The sequence below is a fragment of the Epinephelus moara genome, chromosome 24, assembly GCF_006386435.1.
Source record: "Epinephelus moara isolate mb chromosome 24, YSFRI_EMoa_1.0, whole genome shotgun sequence".
Taxonomy (NCBI): Eukaryota; Metazoa; Chordata; class Actinopteri; order Perciformes; family Serranidae; genus Epinephelus; species Epinephelus moara.
The window spans coordinates 13,552,548-13,567,111 of record NC_065529.1 but is presented as its reverse complement, the minus strand read 5'-3'; the positions used below and the strand labels follow the sequence as shown (position 1 = coordinate 13,567,111).

Genomic DNA, 14,564 nt, shown 5'->3' with positions numbered 1-14,564 from the left:
ATAACTCCACTCCAACCTGTACTGACGCAATCTGATTGTCTGCACTGAATAAAGGGAATAAACATGTCAGTATTCATTATTTAAGGCCTCCCCGCCTGCTATCACGTCGCTGAGTGATACCATCGAGTGGAGAGAACAGCACCACAAACACCGACCTGTGTGTCACACTGAGCATGAACAGGAAAAGAGTTCACACACAGGTTGAAACAACCTGCCATCACAATGCTCACTAAACCACGTGCTCTTACCAAAGTCATTGACTTTAACAGTTTGTCCATCCCAATACATTTGGAGGCAAAATTAGCATTGTGATCTCATAGCAGTATGTCAAATGACCACAGCCTCTCAACACTGCGTTACGTGGTGATGGTATGTAATGTGCTAAATTATGAGGTGGCGGCACAGTTGGGTCCACTGTAGACACTGTAGGGTCTAAAACTACTTGGTTCGGTTTAGAAAAAGAGCATATTTTCAGTTCAAATAGTTACTTTTTTGGTATAGGGTGATTTTTTATATTTAAATGCTTCTGCTTTTTGATTTAAGCAACGTATAAACATAAGCAATATGTCACTTAAAAGTGAGACTATGTACATTTGTTTTCAAAGCTTGTACATGTGACATCATCATCAGATGACCTGACTGAGAGCGAGGCTGTGCTCCAGATCACTCCCTTATTCACTCATTTATTATTTCCTTCATGATCAAAACTCAATCCTTTACTCCACAGTGGGCAGTAATTAGAGGTTTAGGCTTATGTCAAAAACAAGGGGTGTAAGAATTTTGACATGTCTGACATCAACAGTATGTGTTGCCCTTTATGAATGATAATCATTTTAAGCCATTACCGGCAGGTACTGACTTGCATTACTCTAAATTACATGTGAAAGAAATCTGAAGTATTGCACAGCGTGAATACACAAGCCATAGTTGCATCTGAAATCACTTCTTTACTATGTTTACTGTCTGTCATTATAGAGTGGATTCTGAGTGGGAAATTGTACGCTGCTGTGAACTACTGAGTCTGTATATATGTAGGAGTAGTGAATGAGTAAGCAACGGAGGGATTATGACACAGCTTTCCTCTTTTGTTCCATTGTGGAAATTTTTAGGGACTCTATTTAGTGCATAGCCTTTACACCTCAAATACAGACAGTCTTGGGTCAAACACAGAACTTTCACGAAGGACACTGCTGTTTGTGTCCTGTGTGAGGCTAAAAGTCGACAGTGACTTCTTTTAACTTTTCGTACTTACATCCTTTACCTGGTTACGTCGTTAATGAACATTTTTACACTTAAGGCCCTGACACACCAAGCCGACGGTCGGCCGTTGACCAAAGTCGGGCCGTCGGTGAGCGTCTGTCGGGCTAGTTTTTGCGGTGTGTCCCGCACCGTCGGCACTTCGGCGTCGGCAGCTTTTCGGCCGATTGAGCATGTTGAATCGGCGGCGGAGCTTGTCGGTGAGAGAGATCACTCTGATTGGCTGTTCAGGTTTTATTTCCTCGCCCCTGTAGCGAGTGAATCTGCCTGTAGTGAAACCAGGGCTAAATGGTGCTTCCTCCTCAGGCTCCACTTCACTCAGCTGCCCGACAGATCCGCTGCTTCTTCCCACTTTAACCTGAATAACAAACCGGAACTAGCTGTGAGGCTAGCGGAGCGTTAGCCGCAGCATGACCGGAGGGAAGCACAGCCAGTTAGCCTCCGCTAGCTTCCCAGCTAACGTTAGCCCCGGCTCTCCATTTGGATCCAACCGTAGAGCCAGGTCTATTCAGATTAAAGTGGGAAGAAGCAGCGAGTTTGTCGGGCAGCTGAGTGAAGTGGAGCCTGCGGAGGAAACACTGGGACCGTCTGGATGTAATAGTCCGTGGAGGTGCTGCGGTGCTTGACTGCACAGATAGGAAACCCCTCAGCTGACAGGATGTACCACTCTCTCACTCCGCTCTCTCTCACGCGAGCGCAGAACGTACATGCTACTTGGCCGTCGGATGTAGTCCGTGTAGTGTGTTCAAATGCAACTGACACAGGGTGACGTGAGGCGACGTAGATGACGCAACAGTTGGCTTTCGTCGCCGCTAGTTCTTTGATGTCGGTTTGGTGTGTCCGCACCTTTACACTATGTCCCTTTTAGACGTACTTACACCCGGTAGGTTTCCAAAAAATTTAATCGATAGCACAATCTTTTTCTAAACCTAACCAAGTAGTTTTGATGCCTAAACCCAACCAACCAACATTAGCCACTATAAACTACCGGTCATACTGTACCACACCAAATAAGGTCTGATCGCACCAGCATTTAAAACCTGGACCGAAATCAATTTATTCTAATGCAGTTGCAACCCCAGAGGTCACTACCATCACCTGCTTTGTGAGGACTCAAGGATGACGTTTGCCGTTTCACTGTCTCGACACCAAGGGTTGGGTTATGCCAGAACAGAACTAGTTTGAACAACGTGTTGTCCAACCACGTCGGAAATCGGATTTGTTTATAGTTGTTCCAAACAGCCACACTGACAAAGAGGTGGGAGATGTGATACATCGATAGAGAAGTTCAAAGTTACTTTCTTACCTCCCCCGACCAGTCAGGGTGTGAAGTTTGTGTGAATGTCAGATTGTCAGTGCTGGAAAGTTGAATTGTAAAAGGCCAGACACAACCTCAAAGCTGATGAAGAATACTGATAGCTTAAGGCTGTAGTAGCAACACCGCGCAGTGAAGCATTGACTCTCAACATGGTCTGCTTTCAAGTTACAATATCTAACTTTTTACAAGATTAAAATAAAAACTAATATTTTAATAATCACTCTTACGCACCATTTACAGCCTGAGAGCTGTTTATTCATGCCTGTTACATTTTTTTTTTACCTGAATAACACCTCAGTTAAGATGATTGTTTGAGCAGGTTCTGTTTGCAGGTGTGTCAGATGGGCATGGCCAGAGTTGAGCTGAGGTGGCACAACAATATCAGTATGGGGAAATGTCAGAAAACAAAGACAAAATGAGCCAAACAATGCAAACATCTGTGGCCTGTCTTCTCAGTGTGTGGGTATCTGTGACTCTCAGACACATCACGACGAGGTGACTAAGTCATAAAATTCCTTCTGCTTAAAGGTGTGATTGATAACTTTAATAGATAACTTTTTGTCATATATATATATTTACCCAAACTGTCACTAAATCCACACAGCAGCAGGACAACATGAGGCAAAGTCTGTGAAAAAATTTCCTCTGCCTCCGCATAGTGCTTCTAAAGGCATTTACAAGAATTCACTGGCTTAAGTTAAAGTTAGTTAAGTTAAGCTGTCAATCATCTTAATCACTCCTCGTGGACTACGCTCAAACTGTCAAATTAGGATCACAAATGAATCAAGTTTCTGTTACTGCATTGCCTATTTCTCACCTCAAATCAGTTTGCAATGTTGCGATCGCTCACAGTTTTTGTGAAAAGCTGCCATGAATTCAGACATTTCAGGCCACAACAATCCCAAAAGCAGCCTGCAAAATCAAATGTTTTCAGAAACATATTTCAGTTAACTGTTTAGCTGTAAAGTGAGAAAGATTACGACCTAGCTGCTACATCCGAAATAGTCAAGCGAAAACCAAGCACCCCCAACCAAACTTTCTCATTTTACAGCTAAACAGTACACTAAAATATGTTGATGAAAACATCTGAGGTAAGAAATAGGCAATGCAGTAGCAGAATCTTGATTCATATTTGATCAGTGCTGCCTAGTTTGACAGTTTAACCGCAGTTCACGAGCAGTGATTGACATGACTGACAGCTGCGTCAGAGGCTGCTCGGCTCTGATTGGTTGTTTTCCAACAATCACAGTAGTTTCTAGCAAATGCCGTTGGAAACAGTGGGAAGAGGCAGAGAAACAAGATTTTTATTTTTCCCAAACTATCTCTGACGGTAGCTTTAAGGCAGAATATATGAATAAATAAATAAATATTCAAGTGCCCAGTCCCCCCTCAATTTTACTGTTGTATCTACTAATAAGTTACCTGATATAGACTATTAAACTGTAACATACTTTTTTTTTTTTTTTTTCGAAAAAGGCCGACTTTGGCTCAGACCAGCAGTCTAACTTGAACTTGGTTCCAAGCACGCTATGAATATCCTGTCAGTCAGCGAGGCAGGAAACAGACAGCCAGCGGGTTGTCTGGCTGGCTCTACCAGGCCTGCAGGGGTCAAGCCTGTCAGGTGGGGGTCAGGCAGGTGAGGCAGATAGTAAAACAAAGAACTCCCCTCCTCCCTCCCCCTCCTCCCTGCTCTTTCCCCATCCCGTCTGCCTTCCCTTCCCCTCAGAACAATCACCACCAACAGGAACAGGAAGTGATGTAGAGAGGAGGTTGATCTAACCAGGGGCAGTTCCTTTGGCCGGGTCAGACGAGGAACTGGAAGGTAGGAAAGACAGGCGTGGAAATGAGTAGAGATAGAAAACACACAAGGCAAGTAGTGGCAGGGTATCCTGTTTGGGTGTGTGTGTATGTATGTGTGTGTTTATAACCTTTCCTATTTATAGAATATTCCAGTAGAGTCTTGTGTTGGTGTTCAGTAGTGACGTACAGTATTGTGTATTAGGGGAAAGAAGCTCATGTGGTATTGCTCCATGTATCCTGTGCTATTCATCTATATTTCTGCTAAATGTATTATTTCGCCTTCTAAATTTGATCATTATAAACACAGTTCCCATTCCAGACAGATATCAGAAGATGCCCACATGACCTTGTCTGTGAATAAGACCATGATGACAGTTTGAGGCACCACACACTGTGCATGATAACACTAGCCTCCTCATTGTTATTTTGACTCCAGGGCCTGTATGGCAGCCAGCTGGAGTGCCAGTGAAATGCAGTGTCTCCCTTCTCTCAGTCTTCCTTGAGAATGTGAGCAGGCGTGTGGCATTGAGAGTCGGCAGCCCATTCCTGTTCTCATAGCACAAAGACAAGCATGTGGCACTTGACAGCGATGCCCGATGAGCGACACACGCCACCCCAAGCCACAGCAGCCCTGCCTTTTAAGATGCGGCCGAGGGGTCCCTGCCCTGAAAGGTGACACCTCGGCCTGCGCCACCGAGGCTCCTTGCGTCTTTTCTTTCCCCCCACTTGCGGACTCTTGTCTGTCCTCGGCTGCTAATTTCCGTCACACTTTCTCTTCTGAGCAGGGGGACAAGCCAGTGTTATATGTTATTAATACTATTGTTAACTGCACACTCAAGGCTGGCCTCCCTGACTCAGCTCATCATGTTACAGGTATATTGTGCACAACAGAGAAATTGGCAATCCTGCTTTATATAATACCATCTATAAATATCAGAGGGAATGCCTTGGCCAATTATGGTTAGATGCAGGTTGATTGTCATGATGTATCTGGCAACAGACTTAAAGGCTTTCTTCTTGGCATAAGAGCAGGTGGAGTGTTTTGACTGTGGGGTTTTCTGAGATTCAAGATTAAGATAAAGGTTGTTTTTTTAGAAACTTCACCTAACAGCGAGTACCCACTATGCAAGAGACAAATACCAGATCAGGAGTGAATGCTGATTTACATTTATCTTCCCGTGGTCCAGAGAAACTGCTGTTAACTTCACCAAACAGTTCAGAAATTCTGTCAAAATGCTCCAGTGCCGACTGTAATGTTTGATATGACACAGCAGCCTCTAGAGGCTAAAATCTGGGGATCATTTATCAGCTGCTTATTGTGAAAATTTAGACTTCAGCCAAAGAGAAAAGTACAAATCCTTCACGTGTATTCCTACTTGCAAAATTAGAAATAAGTTACATATCACATCTCTAAGAAATTGAAACACACTCCGGAGAATAATTTCCTTATGAGTGCACTGCAAAGACAGAGGTGAGACACACAGTTAGCTGAAGCAATATGTATGATGCAGAAAAGGGTAGTTTTAACTATTTTTGTATTTGCTTTAAACTTTTGACAGGATGTTTCACCATTTTTCTCTTTTTTATTGCTTTTATCTGCAATATAAACAATAAGGTTGACACGGTCACTGATTGTGTTTGCGATCACTTTGCACTAAGCAGTGTGGAACTAAATTCTCCTTTTGATGACTGATGTATACATGCAATAAAATGTCTTGCTCCAGGCTGATTTTCTTTCTGTTTCCATGTCAGCCAGGGCCGTAAGCACCTATTTAACCATCTGACCACTGTTTCAATCAGCACCTTCTGTGACCTGACCCTCCAGGGGGAGGGGGGCCGGGGTTGAATTCCCCCTAGGAGAAGTTTTTAGAAACTCAGCATCTAAACAGACCATTTTAGAGCATTGTAAAAAAAAGAATCTTAGATCAGGGGTTCCCAAAGTTTTGATGTGCCATTAGATTGAGCGCCGCACAGTAAAGTGCACACACAATGACTTTTATATGACATATTATACTAGGACATTTTAATGACTTTTTGAAACCATAATTTTTAATGCATTTTTTAATACAATTTTGTGACATTTTTTATGACATACTCTACTATGACATTTTTTACCTTTTACATTTTTATGACATGCTAACAAAAACAGTTACAGTTGATGGTAGTATAGCCTACATAATACTAATATTACATTCTCGTTTTCTATGTGTCGGTACATTTCAAAGTAATAAAATAGAGAGACAGAACAGTGTTTGACCGCCTCTGCTAGTGTACTGCAACACCACTTGGACAAACCACATTTTTACCATTTTTACCAAATATGAATATTGGTGGGAATGTGTAGATTCTTATTTATATTACATTTATATTTTCATTATAAGTATATACAAATGCTTGTTAAAATATCATGGATTTCACACAAATAAAATAAATACACACACNTGAGCTGTGATGAGCAGGGAATCTGGTTTCAACAGTCACCATAACAGTTTTGATTTCATCAGCAACTCAGTGCTTATGAGTTTTGAAATTTAAAGATTATATAATTAATAACATTTAAATAACACTTAAGTATATATATATATATATATATATATATATATATATGTTATTATTCTGTAATTTTTAAATTTCAAAACTCATAAGTAGTGAGTTGCTGATGAAATTAAAATTCTTATGGCATCTGTTGTCTTTCATACAGCTGGACATGAAACCAGATTCCCTGCTCATCACAGCTCATTATAGATGAATAAAAAAACACAACATACAAAAGTATGTGGACCCCTGAACATTACAGCAACATGTGTGATTATAGAACATCAGCAGACTTGGCGTGCTCACTCAAAAAGTCTCAAAAAAGCAATTGGGTGCCGGTCCAAAAAATCACAGAAAAGTACAAAACCTGACAGCACTCACTTATAAGTGTAACACTTTTAATTTGATAAACTGCACAGCAGCAGATAAACGGACGCGTTTCAGCTCATAGCCGTCCTCAGCGTATGATTATAGAACATGCCATTCCAAAACCATAGCCATTAACCTGCTTCTGAACTTGGCTGCAAGAATTGTCTCCCATTCAGCTACAAGAGCATTTATCAGTGTAAGTGCAGGTGAAATCTGCTGTACTGGAATACAGTAACCAGTGTCATCCACATGCTCGGACCATACACAGGGCATGTTAGGCAGGTAGATGCTGGGCCATCAAGGGCCCTGAGAGAAACAGGTGTGTAAGTGTCTTTTTTTTCCTGTTTTTTTTTAATTTTACACAGAATATGTACAAATGCAGATTATATCAAAACTTTAAAAGAACTCTAGGACCACAAACAGCTGTGCATAGTAAACAAGGATGTTCATTGGTGGCAGTGATGGTGGGTGAGAGAGTCACATTTTTTTTTTCTGTCCCATGGGGCCACCTGGTGGAAAAATAAGGCCATGGCTGCCCCAAAAAAAAACAGACAAACAACAAAAAGAAAACAAACAAAAAAGAAAACAAAAAACATATTAAAACCTGAATAATAAACTCAATGCATATGTTATAAGTGTAATAATAAAACACTCTATATTAAGATGAACTGATTTTTTTTAAATTCACTAATGTTAGGCTGTGCTAGGACCCTCATTTATTGACATTGTCAAAAGTGGAATGTAGGCTATCAAAAGGAAGCACTTTGCATGAGAACTAGTGTAAAGTGAAGGAAAAAGACTAGCATTGCATCAATGTATTTCTTTATATTGATTGTAAAAAAATGTTTTGGGTACATCAAGAGCAAATATTTCATGCTTAAGAAAGATTCAAAACATACAACTTAAAATGACAATTTGTAAATAGGTTTAAATGAGAGTATGGATGTAGGCATAAATGGTGCAGACTTCATTAAATGTTAGCAAAAAGACATGAACTGTAGTTTGTGTTTGTTTGGAGCTTTCACCATAGCACAAATGACACTTCCATACAGTACACAATGACAGCGGACAGTGGCTGCTCTCAAGATTTTTTGTTTTCCAACATTTGTTATCATGTAAAAGTCAAACTCCATTAAGTCTATTTTTGTGTTTGGCTGTGGCAGAACAAAAACACGGCTACAGGCTACTTTGTTACTATTTTTACTGTATCAGCACCTAAGAGTGAATAGAAAAGTTGTTTTATTTATTTATTTATTATTGTCAGCTTTCCATTATTTTGTAAGCTCGTGCACACTTGTTAGTGTACATTTTGGAGCAACAAGTGGGTGCAGTAATGACCTCCTACCTGCGGCGGCGCTGTTTCACATTATGTATCATCTTTTTTTACACGCGGAAGCAACCGAAGCTACCCGCCATTAAAGAAACACCACAACGTGAGTGTTTCGTTGAAGAGCTCTCTTTTCAAAAGGGCCAATTTTTTTACACATACCTACTGCTGGTATTTTTTCGTGGAGAAATGGCGTACAGAGGACAAGGACAGAAGGTCCAGAAGGTTATGGTGCAGCCCATTGTATCCTTTTTATTGCACTGAACGAAAGATGCGGTTGAATTTCTTGCTACAGTAACTTAACGTTAGCTGCTAGGCTAACCTCTCTAAAGCTAACGTTAGCCAGCTAGTCATTTATCTTTAACGGTGTGAACGATAAGATAGTCTTAACAGAGCTATTGGGTGTTATACTGGCTTATTACAAGCAAGATATGCGTACTGATTTAACAGAGTTGCAACCAGGTCTGGTTCTTTGTAACGTTAGTGCATATAGAGGACCGGTATGTAGCGTTAGCCGTTGTGTGTAGCCATAGCATGCTAAACTGCATCCAGCAACTCTGGTGTTCTACATTGTGGCGTTACTGCAGGAGTTGCTGGTTATATATTCAAATGAAAAAAAATAAGTTTGAGTGAAAGTGGAGAGTGACTTTTACCTTACTAGTTTTTTATATTGACATGTTGTTCAGTGTAGTATTTCTTAAGCTTACTCTCTTTGTGGAAGTCTGAAATGCCACCAGACAACACTATCAGTACACAACCCTTCACAGTGAGCACGGTAAGCGTGTATCAGTATGTGTGCGTTTGCTTTGAACCGTGAATTTCCTTGACTCCATGTGTCAGAACCTAATTTTCAGGTATCTACAAAATGTAAGTATGCATTGAACCTTTTTTCCACTGTTATTCTAATTTGTTTTGTGTCAATAAGATGGATTAAACAACTCTTTTCCTCTCATTCCCAGCGCTCTCGGATCCAGGTTTGGCTGTATGAACAGGTGAACATGCGGATAGAGGGCTGCATTATTGTAAGTTATCTTTTTGCTCAATTTGTCTGTTTTATTGAAATGGAATTTAAAAAACGACAGAGGTTGATTTCTTACGATCATCCCATCCCATCCCATCTGTATCTTTCAACCTGGACCCTATTTTCCCCTGTTCTTGTGTCTAAGTTAATTTTTGAAACTGGTCTAGCTGCAGAGGCGAAACATGCTGCAATTAAACCACCTGAAGCATTTGTACACTCTTAATTTACGTCCACCAAAAGTGCATAATTTTGCTACTGACAGGCTCGGTTGATTACTCTGACAACATAATAGAAGGGATCCTTACACAGACAGGTCTTTTTGGTGAACAATAAGATCCCTTTCAACAAAAACAGCCTGGAAATTACTGAAATGACCACATGTGGGTCCCAGGGACTCACAACATCAATGCTGTTCATTGTTCAATCACTGTTTATCGGTTTTGATTAACATTACCTTGTGTTTAATCTGCTCTTTGGACTGGATGCATACATAGACTGGATACTTTCTGCTGAGATGCTGAAGCATTAACATTGTGCAAGTTCTTGTAAGCTAGTTTGGATTTACATCAGACACACTGTACAGTTTTCGTTTTGTTTCAGCTTTAAATGATCCCAAACTTTGGACACTGTTGTTTTCTCTGACCTTTGTCTTTGCTTCATCCTTAGCTGTTGTTTCTCTCTTTCTCTATTTTACAATTTCGGACCATCCAATCAAGTCACCTCTCCATAACATAAGGGCGTTGTGTGACAGCAGCAATCACTTGTGTGAAACACAGTGCGCTGTATATAGTTAATAGAATAAATAAATTTTGCATCGATGAGTTTTTTAGCCTTGCTCTAAAAAAACCCCATCTCTGATTAGTAGAGTTTCAAAGTCTTCTGCATCTTGTAGACTCTGAACTGTCATTGCAGCAGCCAGATGAATTACTGTAATGGAGAAAAGCGGCACTTTCTACCATTTTTATATATATACATACATACATACATACATACATACATATATATATACATATATACATACACACACATATATGTGTGTATGTATATATAAACAGCCTGTCTGCAAATAAGATGACATTGAGCGATGGCAGTGGCTGATGTTTCTCCGTTGTGCTAAATCACTTGGGCAGGCTAAAAAGCAGGGCTCAACAGCGCCCTGTTGTCCTGGGGAGAAAGGATTTTTTGGGGGGCATTAACATAGGTCTTTCCTGAGATGCCGTGAGGATGAAGGACGCTGTAAACTCTCTATCAACACATAAATGGATGCACCCTATAGTTTTCCCACATAATGCTACATTGAGAACAACAAATCCATGTTGACACTGTCAGGAGGAGAGCTAGTTAACATTGGCTATTTGCTGTTAGTGTAGCGGTTGTGTACTCTCTCTTGCGTTGTGTATAATCACGAGAAAAATCAGTCATGAAGCACTGTTGGCACCCGCCGTTTATTCCTGCATCTGGCAGAGGAAATCTTTTCACAGTCAGTCTTGGCCTCATTCATACACGTGGTCTCACACAGGGAGACAGCACAGCCAAAGTGTTCTTAGTTTTTACAATGAACATAAAGTACACAAAAAGCGTACCTGGCAGAGGAAATATTTTCACAGTCAGTCTTGGCTTCATTCATACACGTGCTCTCACTCTGGGAATATCAAATAAAAAAGGAGTGCAAGTTAGCTAAACCCTGAGTTATGCTAACCACGTTACACACAAATAATTAAAAACACTGTCAACTTTTACGGAAGGACGTGCTCAACCGATCGGGAGCTCCAGTCTTACAAAAGATAACATACACAACCCCTTAGATATAAAGTTAAGATAATTAATACAAAATAATTACGGAGCTGATAACATGTGCACCTACCAGACAGCGCAGCCAAAGTGTTGCTATCTTCCGGGGTACACGACCCTAGTCTGCAGGTGTGTTGTGTTCACTGACCATAAAATAAATCAGTTTCAGAGAAAGTAAAATAAAGCAGTGTGAGCCATGGCAAGTGGGATCATACATACTGTATATTAACTCCGTTACATTAGCAGTTTGCAAACTAACTGTCGAGATACATAAAGCTCTTCTGTAAAAATGAGTTTTGGGCAAAGGTAAATGATAACATTATGATGTGTTCAAATGTAATCTTGTAAAATTACAAGAAACTTATACAGTTGGTAAAGGATAAATTTGTTTGTTTTCACAGCAATATGAAATAGATATTAGAGAGGGAGTTATTTATTTGTAGTAAAAAGGCTTATGAAGCAGTTTCTGAAGACGTTATTTTTGTGACAGATGTATTAAAAGGTTGTCTCATCAATGTGTATGATTGAATTTAAAGGTAGTGTAACAAAGACCTGAATAACTTTAAAACAGTTATTTTTTTTTACATTTAAGATTTGTTTCCCTGACACAAAAGGGGAAATGAATAACAACCAATGCAAAATAAACGACAACAAAACAGCAGTATCAGATATCAGCTGTTGGCTATTGGCCAAATTGTTGTTTTAAACATCACTATGGGCCCAGAATTTCACAATTGGTGCATCCCTGTTTGGAAACTTGAAAGCACAGTAACATTGTACATGTCAGAAAATAAGTAAAAGCATAATGGGTCCCCTCTAAGTTTTTACTTTTTATCTTTTAGATTTGATTGACATACTGTAGCATGGCAGCTTGTACACTTCCCTCACTTTTGACATCTGCCTCAGCGTCCCTCTGCAAGTCATTGTCTGGGTTAATAAACTGTTGGTTAAGAAACAAACCACATGACTGCAGCATCCACAATTTAGTTCTGGCTGGACTTTTCTTGCATGTCATACCCCTCTCAGTTGCTCTCCCCATGTTTCCTGTCTTTCTCTGCACTTTCCTGGCAAATACTGGCAAAAATGATGGAAAATTAACATCAGCTACTGAATTCTATTCTCTCATTCTTCTCTGTGACTCACATACCCATGACGGCCTCCCTAAGACATTTTTAGCATCTAATGGCGCTGCTCTGATAACACGTTGTCGGCAGGTGTATTAATATATCCTACTTTTTTTTAGGTCCTGTAACACTACTGTCACTGATACATTTGTTAATATATTATTTCTCCTGCAGATTTCAGACAGCAAAGCTTTAAGCACTGCAATGAGAAGATATTTTCTTAACTCTTAGGTTGCATGTTTATGAATGAAACTGACACACTGAGCAGAATGGGTGGCCTGCAATTAAGTAATTGTGGGCCATTGATCATGCTACTGGTCAAATCTCACAAATGTGTACCTCCTCACGAACATGTGGCATTCATCAAGTTGAAACAAGCAAATTACATTGAGTGTGTGCAGTTGGTGATTGCAATAAGAGCAAGCCTCACAGAAAAATTAGGGGTTTAGGATCAGAAAATGAAAGTGTTACTGCACTGAAACTAATTTTTTGGCTCGCTGTTCCCTCCCTGTCTTAGGGTTTTGATGAGTACATGAACCTGGTTCTAGATGATGCCGAGGAAGTCCACATGAAGACTAAGAACAGAAAGCCGCTGGGTAAGGGCACCCTTCATTTGATATGTGTTTTTTTGTGTTTCTTTGTTTCTGTGTTTAGCATTGATTTGTACACATGCATATCACCACACTTGATGCTGTCCCATAGACAGTTACTGACCTCTTCTATGACACATCAGGCTTGGATGTTAGTTCTTGTACAGTAAACAACATGGTGATTGTTTGTGTGTGTAAAATGAATCACGGCAATAACAAAAAAATATCCTGTGAACAATTTTTTTTTTTTTACCCCAAACATTAAAATTTGCAGTGCTGGTTTAGTTTTTTCTGGGGCTGGCAAAACACTTTGCTTCACTATGAATATATTAAACACGCTATAGATAAATTTGGGAATGGACTAATTCAGTCTCACCGAACTCACACAAGGAACACCTTGCCACCCAGGTTTTCTTTCACAGACCCAGAAAGTAAAATACCAACTGTACTATTCAATTACCAGTGTGTTTTCCTAATGAATGTGTTCCTAATGAACACACCTTAGCTTTGATTGGACGCCAGACATTGTACAGATCCTTCACGTACTGTGTACTAGGTTACCTATCATTTGTAACACTTGGCACTTTCTCCTTAAGTGAAGTGAAACTTTATCTCTTTCCATCTGTCATCTTGCTCTTCTGATCATTCTCCACTTCTGTGTCTCACAGGGAGGATCATGTTGAAAGGAGACAACATCACCTTGTTGCAGAGCGTCTCCAACTAGGACAAGGGAGACACCCAAGAATCTCACCTCTCCGAGAATCCCATCTTACCTTTCCTAGAAAGAAAGAATTTCCCATTTTTGTTTTGTTTTTGCAAATGATGTTGGATATGTTTGTGTTCATATAACATGAATGTTGTTTTTGATTTATGTTTTTGAGAATAAATTCGTTTTTCTTATGGCGGTTGTTTGTATTTTAACTTCTCAAAGTGTTTCTCAACTTCAGTTTGCAGGAGTATGTGGGTCATTGGGCTGCAGGGCCATCTAGTGGCAAACTTCGATATTGCAGTGTACCTATGTAGGTCAACCCTCAGTGCCACATACATAATTGAAGAAAAATGTACATTTACTTCACAGATACTTAATGAGCCTGCTTGTGTTTTAAAGGGGGACTTTTACGTATAATGTTACATATAGAGTTTTGGAACATGACGCAGTTGTATTGTACTTTTTGATACAGTGTAAAAAGGCTTAAAAATAATCACAGCTGGAAGCATGGCTGCAGATTTGCCCGAATACATACAGGCCCCATGTGATATGTGTTATATTTTCAAGCTCAATGTTTCTGATCCATTTTTATTGGATGAATATAAATACATGGACAAATCCCTGGGTGTAAGTTTCCTACGTGGTGGGTGGAACACATTTGCAACTATGTCACATCGGCAACTATTTACAAACCATACTATTTATGGTTCATTTTCAGATTGT

The 14,564-nt window shown here is 40.0% G+C and overlaps 1 protein-coding gene and 1 long non-coding RNA gene across 2 annotated transcripts; one reads left to right on the top strand and one right to left on the bottom strand.

The window, feature by feature from the left end:
* The first annotated feature begins 8,670 nt into the window (after positions 1-8,670).
* On the top strand, positions 8,671-14,032 carry snrpe (small nuclear ribonucleoprotein polypeptide E). Its single transcript, XM_050038986.1, has 5 exons — positions 8,671-8,849; positions 9,447-9,473; positions 9,566-9,628; positions 13,060-13,138; positions 13,801-14,032. The coding sequence occupies exons 1-5, from the start codon at positions 8,796-8,798 to the stop codon at positions 13,854-13,856; spliced, it is 279 nt and encodes a 92-aa protein (XP_049894943.1). The 5' UTR covers positions 8,671-8,795; the 3' UTR covers positions 13,857-14,032.
* On the bottom strand, positions 9,566-13,053 carry LOC126386575 (uncharacterized). The gene is made up of 2 exons (XR_007569521.1): positions 11,211-13,053; positions 9,566-11,084 (listed from the first exon to the last, which is right to left on the bottom strand). It is a non-coding gene; the product is annotated as an uncharacterized LOC126386575 (long non-coding RNA).
* Positions 14,033-14,564: the final 532 nt, after the last annotated feature.